The sequence below is a fragment of the Fringilla coelebs genome, assembly GCF_963513975.1.
Source record: "Fringilla coelebs genome assembly, chromosome: Z".
Classification (NCBI taxonomy): Eukaryota; Metazoa; Chordata; class Aves; order Passeriformes; family Fringillidae; genus Fringilla; species Fringilla coelebs.
Window position 1 is genome coordinate 28,416,943 of NC_140031.1, and position 16,109 is coordinate 28,433,051.

The window sequence follows — 16,109 nt, forward strand, 5'->3', positions numbered from 1 at the left end:
AACAGTGAAATCATCCAGCACCAAATTGTCATGTTTTACTTCTCCATTAGAAGAACTTCAAAGTTATCAACTAACTTACACCTCTGGAACTTACAAAGAAAATGGATGTATGTAGTATCTTGTATGTTTACAAAACATTTGTTTTTAAAGTTATACTTAACTCCCTCTTATATATCTGAGTATTTTTCTCTTCTTAACTCTGGATATACAAGTGTTTCTGTATTCTTCAGATGAGTGTCTTAAAAGCAGCTGTTTTGCTAGTACTGTGTGCTGACAGAAATGTCTTGAATTATTTCTTCAAAACAATATACTGATTGACCATTATTCAAAGCATTGTGAAATGTTCTGAATACATAGTAGTATTTCTGTGACAAAAATGTACGAGTAAACATTCATCTCTGATGCAGAACCCACACTTTCGTATTTGGAACTGTAGAAAGGTATGTGGCAAAAGCGGTTTAAAGAAAGCTTCTCCAATAAAATACATTTATTGAAGGTTTAGTCATTCACACATGGAAAGGCATGAAAGATCAAGAGAAAATAGTTGTGAAAAAAAGTAGACAAGAAAGACAGAAAACTGGAGAAGCTAAGAAAAACTGAAGACGGTGAAAAAAAAAATACAATGCTAGTGAGATAAGCCCAAGTTAAAAATATCAGAGAAGACAATCAAGTATTGTGGAGAAGATTTCAAAAATGGAAGCCTAAAATTGGCCTAATTCATTTATATTATACAACTAAATGTTACAAATGCTCCACATCTTCAATCTCAGAAGTACAAGAAGCTGCATGGATGTAAATGTGTAAGTCTGTCTCAAAATTCAGTATTTTGGGCTCATATTAGTGTTTTCAAGAGATATAGGCAAGACATAGAGAAGCAATAACAGTATTTGGAAGTGATTAAAATACAAGTCAAGTGTTCAGGATAAGGATGTAAAAAGACAGCATGTAAGATACGTAACAGATGAAGATATACACTAACAGAGAAACTAAGCTTATATTAAAAGAAAATGTTTCAGCTGCAAGACTTGAAGTCTGTCTATTAATACCCTTGAACCCAAGTATTTATTGGTTTCCCTTTTATTGTAGCTCACTTTACCTGCAGTTTAAACCTGCAAATAGGTGTGCACACAGAGATTTCTCAGATTATAGTATTTACTGTCTGTGTGTACATCTACGTAAATACAGTAATGCTGATGAAAACAAATATAACTGAAAACCCTTTACATGCTAAAGTCCCAAGCATGGCAGATATTTCACTGGAGAGGGAGAAAGTGGCCAGGACAAGAGGAGGCAGTAATGGGGAGAGGATGTCAACCTCTGAATAAAAACTGAATAAGATTAACCCAATAATAAAAATGTTTCCCTAGGCCGCAAATGAGAAGACACAGTAGGTTTTTCCACTTCATTGCTTGCAAAGTTGAGGTCTGAATGACTAAAATATTAGTAAGATCCCTAAACTATTTTGATGGTTACATGAGTTTCTGCTGAAGGGAAGTTCTTCCAAAGTCCCTTTAGATTCTTGTCTAAACACAGTTTCCCTGCCAAACATTTTCAAACATGTAACAATATTTCCTATTTCTTCACTGAACGGAGAGAGAATATTTTATAACCATTTTGCATTATTTTTTTCCATGTATTAACATATTTTTAAAAGTAAAATGTAGCAAATCAATGAAAAACCTCAGAAAGCAGTCTCTGAGTTTAGATACTTACACCTCATGAACAAATTTCACGGCAGTTTATTTGGTATCTCATAAAAAAAAGTAGTAGGGAAGTATGTTCCACCCTGGATCAATATATTCCTTTTAATAGCCCCACAAATTAATTTGTCTGAAGTTCTATTTCTGACCTAAACCAGTAGCTTTTTCATTTTAAATTTTCAGGTGTACTCTGAAATATATATTTTTGCAGGTAACTTAATGCTGCAGAAAACCACAGTTTCCTTTCAGGCCTTTTGACTCATCTGCTAAAACAAATACCCATTTCCAAAGACAGAGAAAGGCATTCAACCCCCTGGGACCATCTCATGCTAAGCTCCAGGAACAATAGCAGAACACAAAACCTTTAAAAAGGAGGATTTCACTTTTTAAGGTATTAAGTCAAGAACATCAGGGTTTTACAGACCTCTGCAAACAATAAAGCCTTTTCTTCAAACCACATTAGTTGTTACCTTGACTGATGTCCTTTAGCTAAGTAATTCTCCTTCCCTTAATTTTTGCTAACTTTTCTCCCTCTCTAGGGACAATGCAGTCTCCTTCTCAGGAAGGTACTGCCCATTATTTGTTTTAACCTTCTCAGCTTAACTGTGGGAATCCTGGGTTCCAGCCTCCCTTCTCACCCCCTACACAGCTATGCATTTATCCATCAGACTTAGAGGGAATGAATCAAATCCAATAGTGCTACCAAAATAAAGTCTTGTACTTCAGTAAACAAGAAATCTTTCCACATTCATGTTAAAAACTCCATTCATTTTGCTGCAAATTCAGCTAGCATTTGCAAAAAAGCCCTAGGTTCACTATTATGTGCAAGCACCTGCAGTTCTGTCACCTTCATACTACACAATGTAAAGTAGGGTTTGAAAAAACAACAATAATAAAAAAAACGCTGCTATGATATGCAATAGTTATGTACATAAAACTGATCAACAAAGCAGCTTAATTAACAATTTTGCACACACAAAAAACCCCCTTCATATCACATGAGAGGCAGATTATCTGAAAGGCAGTAAGAAGATGTGCATTCACATTGCAAGTCCCATTGATTTGACCAGACAGAGAAGACCTAGGGAAGAGTGGGATCCAAAATTCCAGAGACTGATAGTTGCATTACTTTACTGTATGCAGAATGCATTACTTTACTGCCTCTTCTCTTAAAAGAAATTTTCTATATTAGACTGAAGTCTTTATGTGATCCTACATATACTAGTAAAATGCTTCCCTATCATGTGTGTTTGTCAAAATTTTTTTTCAGCAATACCACTTCAAGTGTGGAATTAAGCTACTTTGCATATCTTGGTCAATTTGCTAGTTACAGAAAATTTCTAGGAGCTCACATTCAACAAATGACAATGAATATTACACGATACATGAATATGATACATAATACAGACTAAATTTTCAAAAAACAAACAAGAGCTAAAAATACAATAAAATATCAATAGAATTTTTAGCCAGTATGTTCTTCTACTCCTACTTTACTGACTACTTGTAATTTTACACACACCTTATCAACGCAAGTATTAGCAACAAAAGAGACCTAATTTTCATTGTTGTAAATTCTAGGCTTTTTCTATTGATTCTACCTTTACTCCAGTTTTTAAAATTAAAGGATGCAGTTTGACATCTCCTAAGCAATATACAAGAGCTAGAACACATACTAGCTTAGACATTCCTTAGGGTATCAGCCTGTCACTAGGCACAGATCATTAAACTTTAAGTCCTTTAAGTCCCCTTTCTGCACTTTTCACATTCTTATTTCCTTATATTTATATTTCCTTCACTTATTTCCTAATGTTTCCTAATGTCAGGTGCAATAGCAAATCTGACTGATTTCTCCTCTTCCTCTGAATATGTAATATGTGGTAAGGAGAGGAATTATTCAGTAGCTGAAGGAATAGACTTTTTAGAGCAGTCTGATAATATCACATACAACTTCAAAATCAGTCCCATTTTCTTTTGCCCACAGATGGACATTTCTGTTCTTACAACAACCACTTAACCTGTAGCAGGATACAAGCACAGGTATTTGTGCAACTCCATGATAAATTGCATTAGAAAACTGGTCTGGCTTACAAACAATTCACTAGCACAAAGAAGTAGTTAGGCTTATCATAATCTAACTATCACCATGCAACAGAACAAAAATTTTGCTAGCCTCTCATATGGGATGGCACAGAAAACAGAAGCTTCCAGAGACACAAGGGGTAGGAACTATTTATTTGGCAGCAGTTTTGGCTTATGTCAGTTGAAAGCACATGTGAAATTGCAGCATCACTTCAGAACTGCGTCTAGAGCTCAAGTACAGAATTGAACTCCTCAAAATTAAAGAACTTAGGTAAAATTTAATTTTCCACTCTAAAAAGACACTGCAAACTATCACAAAGCAAATCTCATCATGGGTATAACAAACTCACCAGGAATCAAGAAAAAGCGCAAGGCTTTTTAAAAGGAAAAATACTCCTCATAGCTAATTCAAAAGACAATACAGGTGTACAAAAGTAGGGAACAAAACTGTTTTAATCAACTAAGCAGTGAAAATACTTTCCAACAGGTTTATTATTTCATTGTTGTAAAAGAAAATTGTAGAAATGCCCAAACTTAAAATTATCCATTACTTTCTATTACATAACCCTAGTCTAATTATATTTTAACTTGCCAAACAAAAATCTGTCATGTCATTTGTTGTCTCAAGTTGATGTTGTGAAAAGTATCAGATACAACCAGTCCAACTACCTACAAAAAATGAGGGAAAACAGTGTAAGTTTATTCATACTAAAAAGGCCCTGTAGCTCAGCTCTTTCATTATAGTCTCCATTACTTCCAAGTTCTGGAGAAGGAATTCCTTTTACGTACTCTAGAATGGTCTTCAAGGTAACAAAAGGGAGGTTACAACTAAGAAAAGGTTATACTTGAAAGTCTTAATTTAAAGTTAAATAAGCTGTATTTCTATAATATCTTAGTATTTAACATAACAGTAAAGCTTGTCTTGAAGGTTTTTCTCAGCAGCATCTGCTAGCAACTTCTACAACTGAAATTACCAAGGAGGTTAGTTGTGAAGAAGAAAGATTCCTATGGTTTCACCCAGGTCATTATTGCAAATAAAAATCAATATTACATTACCATGAAGTAGTAAGAACATCACCATCTTTCACTTAAAACAAGAAATAAGTCAATGAATAGCATGTAAGTGCCATCATTAAAATAGATTTTCACATTAGGTCAAATTTCCACTATCAAATTAGAAAACTGTTTTACTTAACAGAATATGCACTTCAAAAAAACAGGACAAACTCAATTCTGGATGCTTCTGATACTGCCACACTGTCATTTGGTTAGACCTGAAGAATGAAAGTCTGCATCTTCTCCAGTTTTTCAGACATCAAACATAATGACACATGGTGTTAAGACTTCAAAAATGAAATCCTAAAGACTTTCCCTACAAAGCAAAACTTCATTTTAAGAAGTTCAAATTTATGACTATTCACCTAATTTAACACTTTTCTACTTGAATGTTTGAGGTAAATATAGTATTTCCCTGACAAATACTTTTTTCAAAACCAGTATCTCACTTCACTGTTTCCTCATAACCACTCCTCCAGCAATTAATCCTAACCCTTTTTCTCTACATAAAATTTCTAACAATACAAGTGTTTAGAGACACAGAATCATTATTTGACAGGTCTATAAAGACACAACAAAAGATTTTCCTTACCTCACAACTACTGAATGCTGAATGAATTGTATCTTAATTCCCCTGTACTTAACTGTTTGGGTTTTTTAAGATGGTGTGATTAGAACTAAACATAGTATTCCTGCTGAAGTCATGCAGCTTACTTAGATAATGACATTATCAGATTTCAGTTTAAAGTGCAATTATGACATATTTAGCATTTGTCTACCCTTGAAGAAGTCATGTTCCTACAGTTTTACTAGCAGACTGAAAGTCTCATCTACACTAAGATTATTGATATGCTGTAGCATATCAATATACTCTATATGCTATTTTAGCATATATATACTCTAATTTTGGGCTTTTTATCCTATTGCTGATATAGCCCTTCTGATAACCTCTTGGCATTCTTATGATAAAACCAGTTTACAATTTAGCAACTACAAAACAATTTCAAGATTAGGCTGGTATTATTCCTGGTCTACATTAACAATTATGCTAATTGCACTGATACTTGCCTTTTAGAATCCTAACTTATTTGTCTCTCTTCTACCACAGCTCTCTCCCCTACAGAAATAACTTCAGAATATATTGATTCTTCATGAGACTATAAACTTTCACTTGAATTAAAAGCAGTCTGATTTCCAACATAGAAAAATCAACACTTCTAACTACTATTTTTTCATAGAATGCCACCATAGAAGTGCCTACCAAAGGTTCAATAAACAGAACTACAACGAAAAAAGAAGTAAGAGTTCTGTAAAGGGCTGTTTCAATGAGTTCTATCCACATATTTAAACACATCTACCATTTTAATAAGAATCACTGCCTTCTACAAAAGGCATGCTGGATTCTCTTGTCTGTTATTCCTTTGAGGTTTTCAGTTGCACAGACTCAGTCATCCAGAGTATATTGGTAAAATTTGTATCTCAATCTTACATCAAAAGCCAGATAGCATGCTTTCTGGTACAAATTCCTTCAATAAATATTAAACAAAGCAAATTTTAATAACACATTCAAAAAAGAGGAATTAAGAATTCTAGCTCACTAGAAATTCTGATCAACACTGCATAGGCAGATATGAGAATTCTATCCTGTAATTATTTCTTGGTAAGAACTTATCCTCAGGGCAAAACAGTCACATGTTTAATGGAGATGAACTGCTCATTTTAAGGTATTACCACTATCTACATTTTGTTTTGGCATGGACAAGTACTAACACAGGTACTGAATTCACTTATCATAAAAACATTGAGAACAGAGCATTACAGACAGGAAAGATTAAGATTACAGTCCCCAGGTATCAACCTTAGGACATTTCGGAACGAAGTTACTGAAGAGCATAAAAAATTCAGTTGACAGGCCTCAGCAAGTAACTGACACTGTTTCATATCAATACAAGAGAAAGCTTTTAATGTCACATACCGATTTCTTTTTAATGTCCTCCAGATCTTTGAGTTCATTCTCAATCTTTGTGATTAATGCCCTGAGTTCATCAAGATTAGTGCAAATAAGCTAAAAAACAAATGAACACAAACACTTGGTGATGTGGGACTTAGAAAAAGTACAGTGAAATTAACAAAATTTAAAAGCACATTATTACTTAGTGCCACCATTTGATTCGCATTTTCTTTCAGTATTTTTAAACATTAAAAAAACCCCAAACAAAAATCAGGACTTGTTAAGAAAAGGAAAATCTAAGTAGAAAATCCTGTTATTCTTCTGACATAAACCATATCTCTACCTGTAAGCTTTCATTTCAAAGTGTAGATATTTTCTTACAACTTCTGTGATTGACAGCTACCAAATTTCTCTCAAATACAGTGATGACTTAGAACAGCTTGGAGTACCAAACAATATGCCCTGGCAAAATAAGTATACGAGCTTGTAGTTTATACTAGCTGTGTTTATACCATATTACACTTGGTACAACTTTTCCTGACCATAATTTTATATGCTTATACAGAGTATTTCATCCCTGGATATGTTCAAGAGACATCTGGATCTGGTGATGTGGTTTAGTGGTTCTGGGGTGACAGAGGTAGTGCTGGGTGGACGGTCAGACTGGATGATCTTGAAGGTCTCTTCCAACCTTGATGATTCTAAGGCAACCTAGTCATCTACCAAATCTACCTACATAATGTATGTTTTGAAAAAGTATTATATTCTTCTAATTCTTGTCTTTAGAAATCAGCTTCTTGTATTTTTTCCTTTCAGAAAATGGTTTTTATTTTCTTGAAAAAATTTTCAAACAAAGGTGATCTGTGTATTTTGTCTTACCATCATCTAGGGCAAGTTAAGACTCAAAAACTAGAAATTATTAAGATGTTAGGTTCTTTCAGATTATGTTACAATAAGACATGCTTCTTCTGAACACCCTTAGGTGGACATGTTTTCCTTTCTACTGAAAACATGTAGCAATAATTTCAGAAAATGAAAAAAAACCCCATACAAAACACACCCTCACAAAAATGTTTTTAACAAACAACTGCTAAGCATTTTCCCAAATCAGTAGTTTATAACAACATATTTTACTTCAAATTCAGGTGCAGTTTTAGATTTTCAGCAAATTCATGTTAGAAGAAGTACTTTTGCTAGTCCCTACTAAAACACTGAATTAACACTTTTAGCAAAGTAAATTTCAGAAACCTCAAGTGCACATGTGCCATTATTTTCGTAACACTGTATACATTTGAAGCATTGAGGAAACTAAGTGACTCAAATCCAACTTTACCATTTTCACATTTTTTAAGTTTAGAACAACAAATTAATAAGGAAATTGGCAGAATCTTGCCACAGACTGTGTAGGCAAAATTTTCTTGTGAAAAGTATCTCTCTTAACCCAGAAAACAGAATGACTATGGATAATTCTATGGGTAATTAGGTTGAAAATGCATGTTCTGCACTAAAGGAGTCTCAAATACCTAAAATATAAACTGAAGCCTAATACTGGTTATGTCTGGCCTGTGAAGAAATCCATGACACTATATGATTAAGTAAAAAAAGTACATCACAAAGTCCTTTACAAAAGTCAATGAAGGCACGGATAAAGGTTTTCCCTACACAACTATAATCCAGTTTTTGACTATACCCCTGACAATTCAGTTACTAAAGTCTATTGTTGGTTTTTATTTTCTCCTACGAGACCAATCCAAACTACATCAATGAAAAAAAAAAAGCTAATAAATAAAGTAATTGCCTTGGGGCTGGGGGTGACAGGCAAGAGTAATCAAATCTCTAAGTGACAATTTTCATCAGATGAGAAGTACATTTGAGGGTCATAACTATGCGTCAATTACCTACTGATAAAATGAAGAAGGTAACAGCAGCTGAGCTTGGAGGCTTTACGGTCAAAATTAGCTTTGTATTTTAAATACTCCAATACCGAACTGAAAAGCACTACAAAAAGGGTTCAAGAAAAAACTTTGATTTTTTTTCATTCACAGTGTGATTTGAGATGATGAAATAAAGATGGACACTAACTGGGAAAAAGCTGATTCTGAAACTTCTCTCATATGGTTAGCATTTCCTATCTTAGAGAAAGAAGCTAGTGTTCTGAAGGAAGGATGAAAAGAAGAGTGATGAAAATAACAGTGTAGTGTACTTTATACATTTGGATATGGACTCTAGATGCTATTTCTCCCAATGAGATTCTTATTTATATTTCAGAGTTCTTTGCTTATGGCTGGTAATTGGTGGAACTTAGTGATTCAATTTTCTGCAAAAAACATTGCCTTCTAACATGTTTTGAATGTTTTAATGGATAAGTTAACATGAAGGCAAAAAAATAAATATTAATGTTACAATCTAATAATTTTGTCACATTTTGACAACTCACTGGTAGTTTCACATATGGCTCTTGAAGAACATGCCTTCTAATCACCTATCATGAAGAAAATAATCTGAAGTGAAAAAATGTTTCCATTTTGTATTATCATAGAGAATGAAAGATTAGTTCCTTTTATCTAGAACACTACATGGTGGCTTGAAGATTCAGCCTCTAAATATTTACATTAATGTAATCTCATTAGTTGTGTACAACTTAACTGCAACAAAAAAACCATTACATCCGGCACAGTATTTATTACATAAGGACTTATTTTTCACAGGCAATAAGCATTCTGTTTTTCAATTGTATACCAATTATATTCCAATTGAAGTGGAAGCTTCAGATATTCAGTAAAATTTCAAATTCAGTGTTCAACTTTCATGTTATGATGCAGCCTCAGATCTCAGTAATCTCTCAAAGACCCTCATTGACTCCTAGGACTTCAAGGAAGAAAGCCAAAAAAAAATCTGCCCTGAACTTTTTAAGGGAAAACAAGGGGCTCAAGCTGCATTCCAACTTGGGACTCTTCTGTAATCAACTTGTAAATGAACTCTTTAGTATCATAGACCTAGTGTATTCCCCAGATCATTGATGCTCTTTCCTTGCCCCCTTAACTTCAGACAAACTTTCTGCAGAATTTTAACTCACTTCAACGGGGGTCTCATGCTTTATTTCAAGTTACTTGTGTAATGACTGTTAATTATAATTGTATTTCCTATGAAGCTGCCCTTTTATCACTGACATCTATATGTGGAAAATGTCCAGATAGCCCCCTCTTGAGATCTGCATTTAATATAGACCATAGATGATAAAACTGAAATTGCTTAAGACACACTGAAACAGAGCATGCATATTCCTTTTCTCCTTAATTATCATACATACAGCTATGTGTGAAAGTTCATGAAGTGAAAGGAGAAAAGAGTGAAATACTGGTTACCAAACCTAAATGTACTTTGTAACTGGGAAAAAACCCCAAAACACATTAGTGTCTCTTCTGTACAGCACTATAATTACCATTAATTTCTTTAAAATGTTAATATGCAATACTAATAAGAAGCTCAGAATAATAAGCAAACGACAATTAAATAATGATCTGTGAAGCTGTAAACCCACTTCAATAATTCTCAAAATATTAAAACGGGACTTGGGTTTTGTGCATTTTTATTTGGTAAAAAATAATTTAATTTGCATCTGCTTTTGATTTGAGTTTGTTTTGTTTGCAGGGCTTTGGGGATTTTTTTCAAAGCAGTCTTGAGCTATATATTATAAAAACAGTATTTTAAATGTTACATTAAGTAGCACTATTACCATCTGAATTTTCACTAAAAATTGATTTTGATTTGTGTCACTGCATATATATATATATATATATATATATATATTAAAAGACTTATTAATACTTATTTACTCAGCTTTAAAGACAAGTCATGATTTTCAGAAGATCTATACTTAAGTACAGAACCTAATCTTATAAACCGAAGTGCCTTCTGGTTGGGTTTGGGGTTTTTAACATTTGTAGGCTGCAGGCACATGAAACATATTATACTTCTTAATTTATTAACTTTCACTCCAAAAGAACTGATATATAGACATGAATATTCTTGTGGTTATGCCCTCCCATCATATCTCACAGGTCCTGTAAGCTCTAAGCTGTTTTACCAAGTATTTTAAAAATATACTTGTACCTTCAACTACTTTATATAATTTCATAAAGTTTGGCCATTTGTGTATGTGGGGAAGAGTTTATTGAAGCATAAATTACTTGACTCCCAAAAGTCTTAGTATTATTCCAAATATAAAAAGTTTAATATTTGCAAATTCTTCTAACAGTCATACCTCTTGAATGAGTCAGGTTAAGTGGTTAAAAAGCTCCCTAATAAGATTAAACTGCTCAATACTGATCAGTTTGAGCCTCACCTAAAACAGATAAGAGTCCTACCTTTGATCAAAAGAGTCAGAAGTATTTTGCCACATTTTAATATAAGGTTTTACAGAAGATAAGTATACATTTAGATAGATATACATATGTTTTATCTACTAAAGCTAAAAGGTTGGGTTAAGTTTTAGATAGACTACTTAAATGCAGTTGCTTAATCATGCAAGAAATTATTTCTAAACTAACTGTATGTATATATATATATGGCATGCAGACAAAGTGCTTGGAAAAAAAAATTAGACACGTACCTGTTCTCTGGAACTATTAGAAAACATTTTAGTCACCACCATTACACTATAGATAAAGTCAGTGTGCACTTAAATATCAGTCATCTCTCAACATTGACTGTTACTACCCAATTTTAACACAAGAAATTCTACTAGCTCCATCTGAAACACATGATACTGATGGAACCAACTGATTCAGGGTGAGGGTATTACAAAATAGCCATGATTCAATGTGAGTCTACTGGCCAAAATTGCAGAGATTGCTTTCTGAAAGAAAAAAAAAAAAAGACAGCCAAAGGAGAACTTCAATCCAAGCAGCCTTGCATGAATAGAGAGCAACTTAGAATTGAAGAACTGCAACACTTCTACTACAGTACCATAAAATGATATCAGCATAATTAATACTCTTGTTACTCTCTTTAGCCTAAGAGGTCCTAGAGGCCTAGAAATCGCATGCTGATAACGAATAACAGTTGCAACAGAGTAAGCATGGTTGCCTATAAAGTTTTTGCAAGTCCTTCACTTAACCAAGCCAGATTTCAATTCAAGAACCACATTGTCACGCCTCATACAAAACCAAGTAATTTTAACCCAAACAGTTATATCTACCATAAAAACTTGTCTTTAACAAGTCCTAGTTTTTATAGGCTTTATACTTTAACAGATATACCTGGGATCATAACCAATATTAAAAATAGTGTTTCAGCTGTACTTCATAAAAATGGTAAAATATTTTCTACCATGAGAAGGGGAAATGTACTTCCCAAAATATCAGTTTAAGCCTTAAAAACTAGAAGAAGCTTCAGTGAGAATTTCCAAGGTCTGTATCAGAAACTAAAGGACTTATTTCATAGATATAAAGATTTCAAGTGCTTAAAACAAAAATTAAAATAATTTACCTGAAATTCTGGTATGGTAGACTTTCTGACACCTTTCCTCTTCTTTGTGATTGCTTTTTTAGATAACGATTTTTTTCCTTGTAAGATTAAAAGAGAAAAGCTTCATAATGCTGTTCATTGTACTTTATTCATAAAACTAAATTACATACAGACTTGTAAGTTAAACTACAACTAACAGATGGTTTTCAGTCATGTAAACTTGATGAATCAGAACTAGACTCAGCAGAAGCAAGCACTGAACAAGTATCTCTGTACTGCAATCTTTTGTGTGGAGTGGAAGGAAAAAAAAGAAGAAAAAGCCTACTACAGTTTCAATAACACAGCACCTAAAAATCTAAGCCATAAAAGTAACATTGACATCACTCTTCTGAAATAAGTGAAATCCAGAACTTCAGACACAAACATAAGAAATACAGCATCTCACCTGCAAGATTTGTTTCTCTAACACTCTAAAGAATCACACATTAGGATCTGGGATATCTAATAGTAAAAAGATACCCAGAAAACACAAGTAGTACCTAGAAATCCCTGATTGAACATATTGAATTTACCAAGGAAATTAGATTGATTTGTTTCTTTTGCCTGTGGCAATACCTAACATTTTTAGAAGGCAAAAACTTCCTATAATGCACTTCACATACAGCTGTGCTATATACAAATGGATGTAGCAAAAAATCTCTGTGAAGGTAAGGAAGTGCTTTACTGCCTATAGTATGAGAGTTCATAAATCATATACATTTCTCAAATCAAGTACTTATGTCACCAAGCAAGACAGTGAAGTTTCTTATATGGTTATTTCTACATTCATATGGTAAATTCAAACAAGATCACCTTGCTCACTCAGGCCAAAACCATATTCTATCATTATCACTTGTTCACATTCAGGAGTCCCAAGCAATAATTTAAAAGCTTAAACAAAAAGAGAGCTTGAAGAAAATAATAATTTAATGTAGAATTTGTTGTCAACTAGCATGACTGCAGGCACTTGGTAATAATACAAGCACAGGCAGATTCAATATTTAATGAAAATATTACACTTAACCTTCTTCCTATTAGATGCTTTAAGTGGGTGCAAATGTGTATGTACACATACATACAAATATTCATAGATGCCTATGCATCTATTTTTCCAGTTTATTACACTGTGAGTTTCCTGAACACCTTACCTGACTTTGAAATAAACACACTTACGGGACAAGGCACAGGGCTTGAAGAATCTAGATCTGAAACTCCACATAAAATCAAACTATATTAAAATCAATAAAGCAACCTAGAAATTACCCTTACCAAACATATTTAAAAATTTAAAGAGCCCTCAACTACCAAAAATAAATACTTACATATCTCACATTAGAGAACAAGCGATAAAACAGAGAAGCTTATTTACTAGAACAATAACCCAAACACTCTGACAAGGGGAAAAATGTCCACATTTTTGTTATAAGCTTTATGAATACAGCTGCATGCTACTACTGAAAACAATACTGTTCATTCAAAGAACTATAGTAGACACTTAGAAGCTTTCTTGACAAAATGACTCAAAAAGAAGTCTGGTCATATGGTGGCTCCTTGCTACAACCCTTTTAAAAAAGGTTATCTGGAAAGAAAATGAAAACACACACACAAAAAAAGGCAGCTAGATTTTGCTTCTTTACGAAAAGGAAAATTTGAATATGTTTAAAATAGAATTTTCATGTAACTTGAATACTTTCAACATATTTTTCAACAAGTATTTACTTAACTATTTTCAGCATCCAGTGTTATATGATATATGATGCAGTGTAATTCAAGAAGTAACAGTTAAACAGAAATATTCTCTTTTCCCTAACATATCCTTATGAAAAGGAGGAGGAAAATTGTTAGAAAGAGCTATAAATAATCAGAAATCCAAATAAAATAAACATTTCTTTCTTTACATCAGCATCTGAAAAGCACGAAGTAGGAAAGATACGGAGTTACAGACAGACCAAGAATTAAAAGAAACCATCTAGAAGCACAAGAAAATGAGCCTTACTCGTTAAATTATAAATAGAATCTGACATATCATAAAGCATAGCTGTTGGAATATCTGTACAAAAAGACCTACAGAATTGCTGGTAACTGCTGTGAGCTAAGCACGTATCTGTATAGAGCAACATCAGTCTTTTTTCCATTTTTTTGACACCAGATACCCTATGGTGTAGGTGTTTTTTGATATCATGTATTAAAAACCAAAAAATTAAAACCCCTACAGATACTTGTACTATGGGAGGGAATTAATATATACAGCAAATTACTTATGGCAAATTCATCTTCTACCTCAATAACACCCTTTTAAAATACAAAATTCATATTAGAAAGAAGTTGTAGTGGTAGTACTGATAATTTCTCCTTTTAGAAAAGCCTGTATCTGGTTTTCCAAAAATCATTTCTCAGCTTTAAACAATGGTAACAGAAATCAAATATTTCTCAATTGGCAGTTATCTGTAATTCATATGTGTTACATAGGTGAAATACATTTTTAGTAAGTACATAAAAATCCAGTTTTGTAACCCAGAGGTGTGTTGGTTCTGTGGATATCCCCCCAGCACCCAGACTGGCAACTGTGTAATAAATTTAAGTATGTTTTCTATGTAATTGGTAATGAACACCCAGCTACCAATGCTGGCTTGGGATAAAAATACCACTGGTGAGAGGCGACTTCTCACATCACTCCACTGAGGTCTGCTAGAGATCTTCTGTCCATAATACTGGATGAAGAAATTATCTCAAAGGCTTATATTAATTCCTGAGCAGATGAAGTAATGTTTCTGACAGTAGTTAGATCACAGTGCATTTTGAAACATGTGCACTGTGTCTTTCAGACCATACTCAACATACAAATAAACTTAATTACTGACTAAAAGCAATCAGTAAGAAAAACCTTAGAACATTAGCAAAACCTTACTAAACCTTAGTTTAATATTTATAAATTAAGAATCTCATATACGTAATCTGCTTAGTTCACCTACTCAATTCAACACAGCCTACTTCCTGTCCACATTTAAAGATTTTCCAGTGTAATTTTACATTCACTAACAATTTACTGTGCCATAATCAGTAATTATGCCTCTGCACAGCCTTTTCCAAAAGGCTCCATATCTCAGTTTGGTTTCTGTTTAGAGTGGAAGAGACTGTGAGGCATCTCACGCCCAAGAGGAGTTCATAGGAAGTCAACATTTTATTAACCAAGAACCCCTTAGCCAGCTGTGTGAAAATTCTTAGAGATTAAACTCAAGTTCAGTAGGTCCAGGAGAAATCTGACTGCCACAGGTTTTCCTTTAAGGCCAAAACAAATTCTACAGACACTATCAGTGAATAGCAATGAACAAAGTAACATAACTAGGACCTGAACACTAATTAGGAGCATCCAAAAAGCACACTAGGGAGATTAGATGCAACTAAAACATAGGCCACCTCAAGTTGGTCTTGCCATTAAGGGTGAAGAAGGGAAAACAAAGAGATAATTCAGATCTCTTCTAGAACTATTTTTGGCATAAAAACGAGCCTAATAAAACATGAAGCCACACAAATGTTCTTGACACTTGTACATTACTTCAGCAAGAACAATATAATCTATTTATAACTTCTTCTATATTGGGATCAATGTGATTTGAAAACAGAAACATTTTTACAGATCTAGTAAAATTTTTTATTATGAACTCTGGTATATGAGTTCTTGTGTCTTCTCCTTGAAGCACAAAAACAATGTCAATCCATGCTTCAAATTATAATGTGACAACACAGTGGAATTTTGAATAAAAACTTATTTTAATATTTTCTTTGATAAGACTGCAACTTTTTTCTTGCAT

General features: G+C 33.4%; 1 protein-coding gene across 1 annotated transcript in view; it reads right to left on the reverse strand.

The window, feature by feature from the left end:
• The window catches only part of BRD10 (bromodomain containing 10), a 48,891-nt gene that overhangs the window by 18,254 nt on the left and 14,528 nt on the right, over positions 1 to 16,109 (reverse strand). The window contains exons 4-5 of the mRNA XM_084224610.1: positions 12,280 to 12,356; positions 6,814 to 6,903 (exon numbers count right to left, since the gene is read on the reverse strand). Of these exons, the coding sequence (XP_084080736.1) occupies positions 6,814 to 6,903; positions 12,280 to 12,356 (167 nt within the window). The remainder of the gene's footprint in view (positions 1 to 6,813; positions 6,904 to 12,279; positions 12,357 to 16,109) is intronic.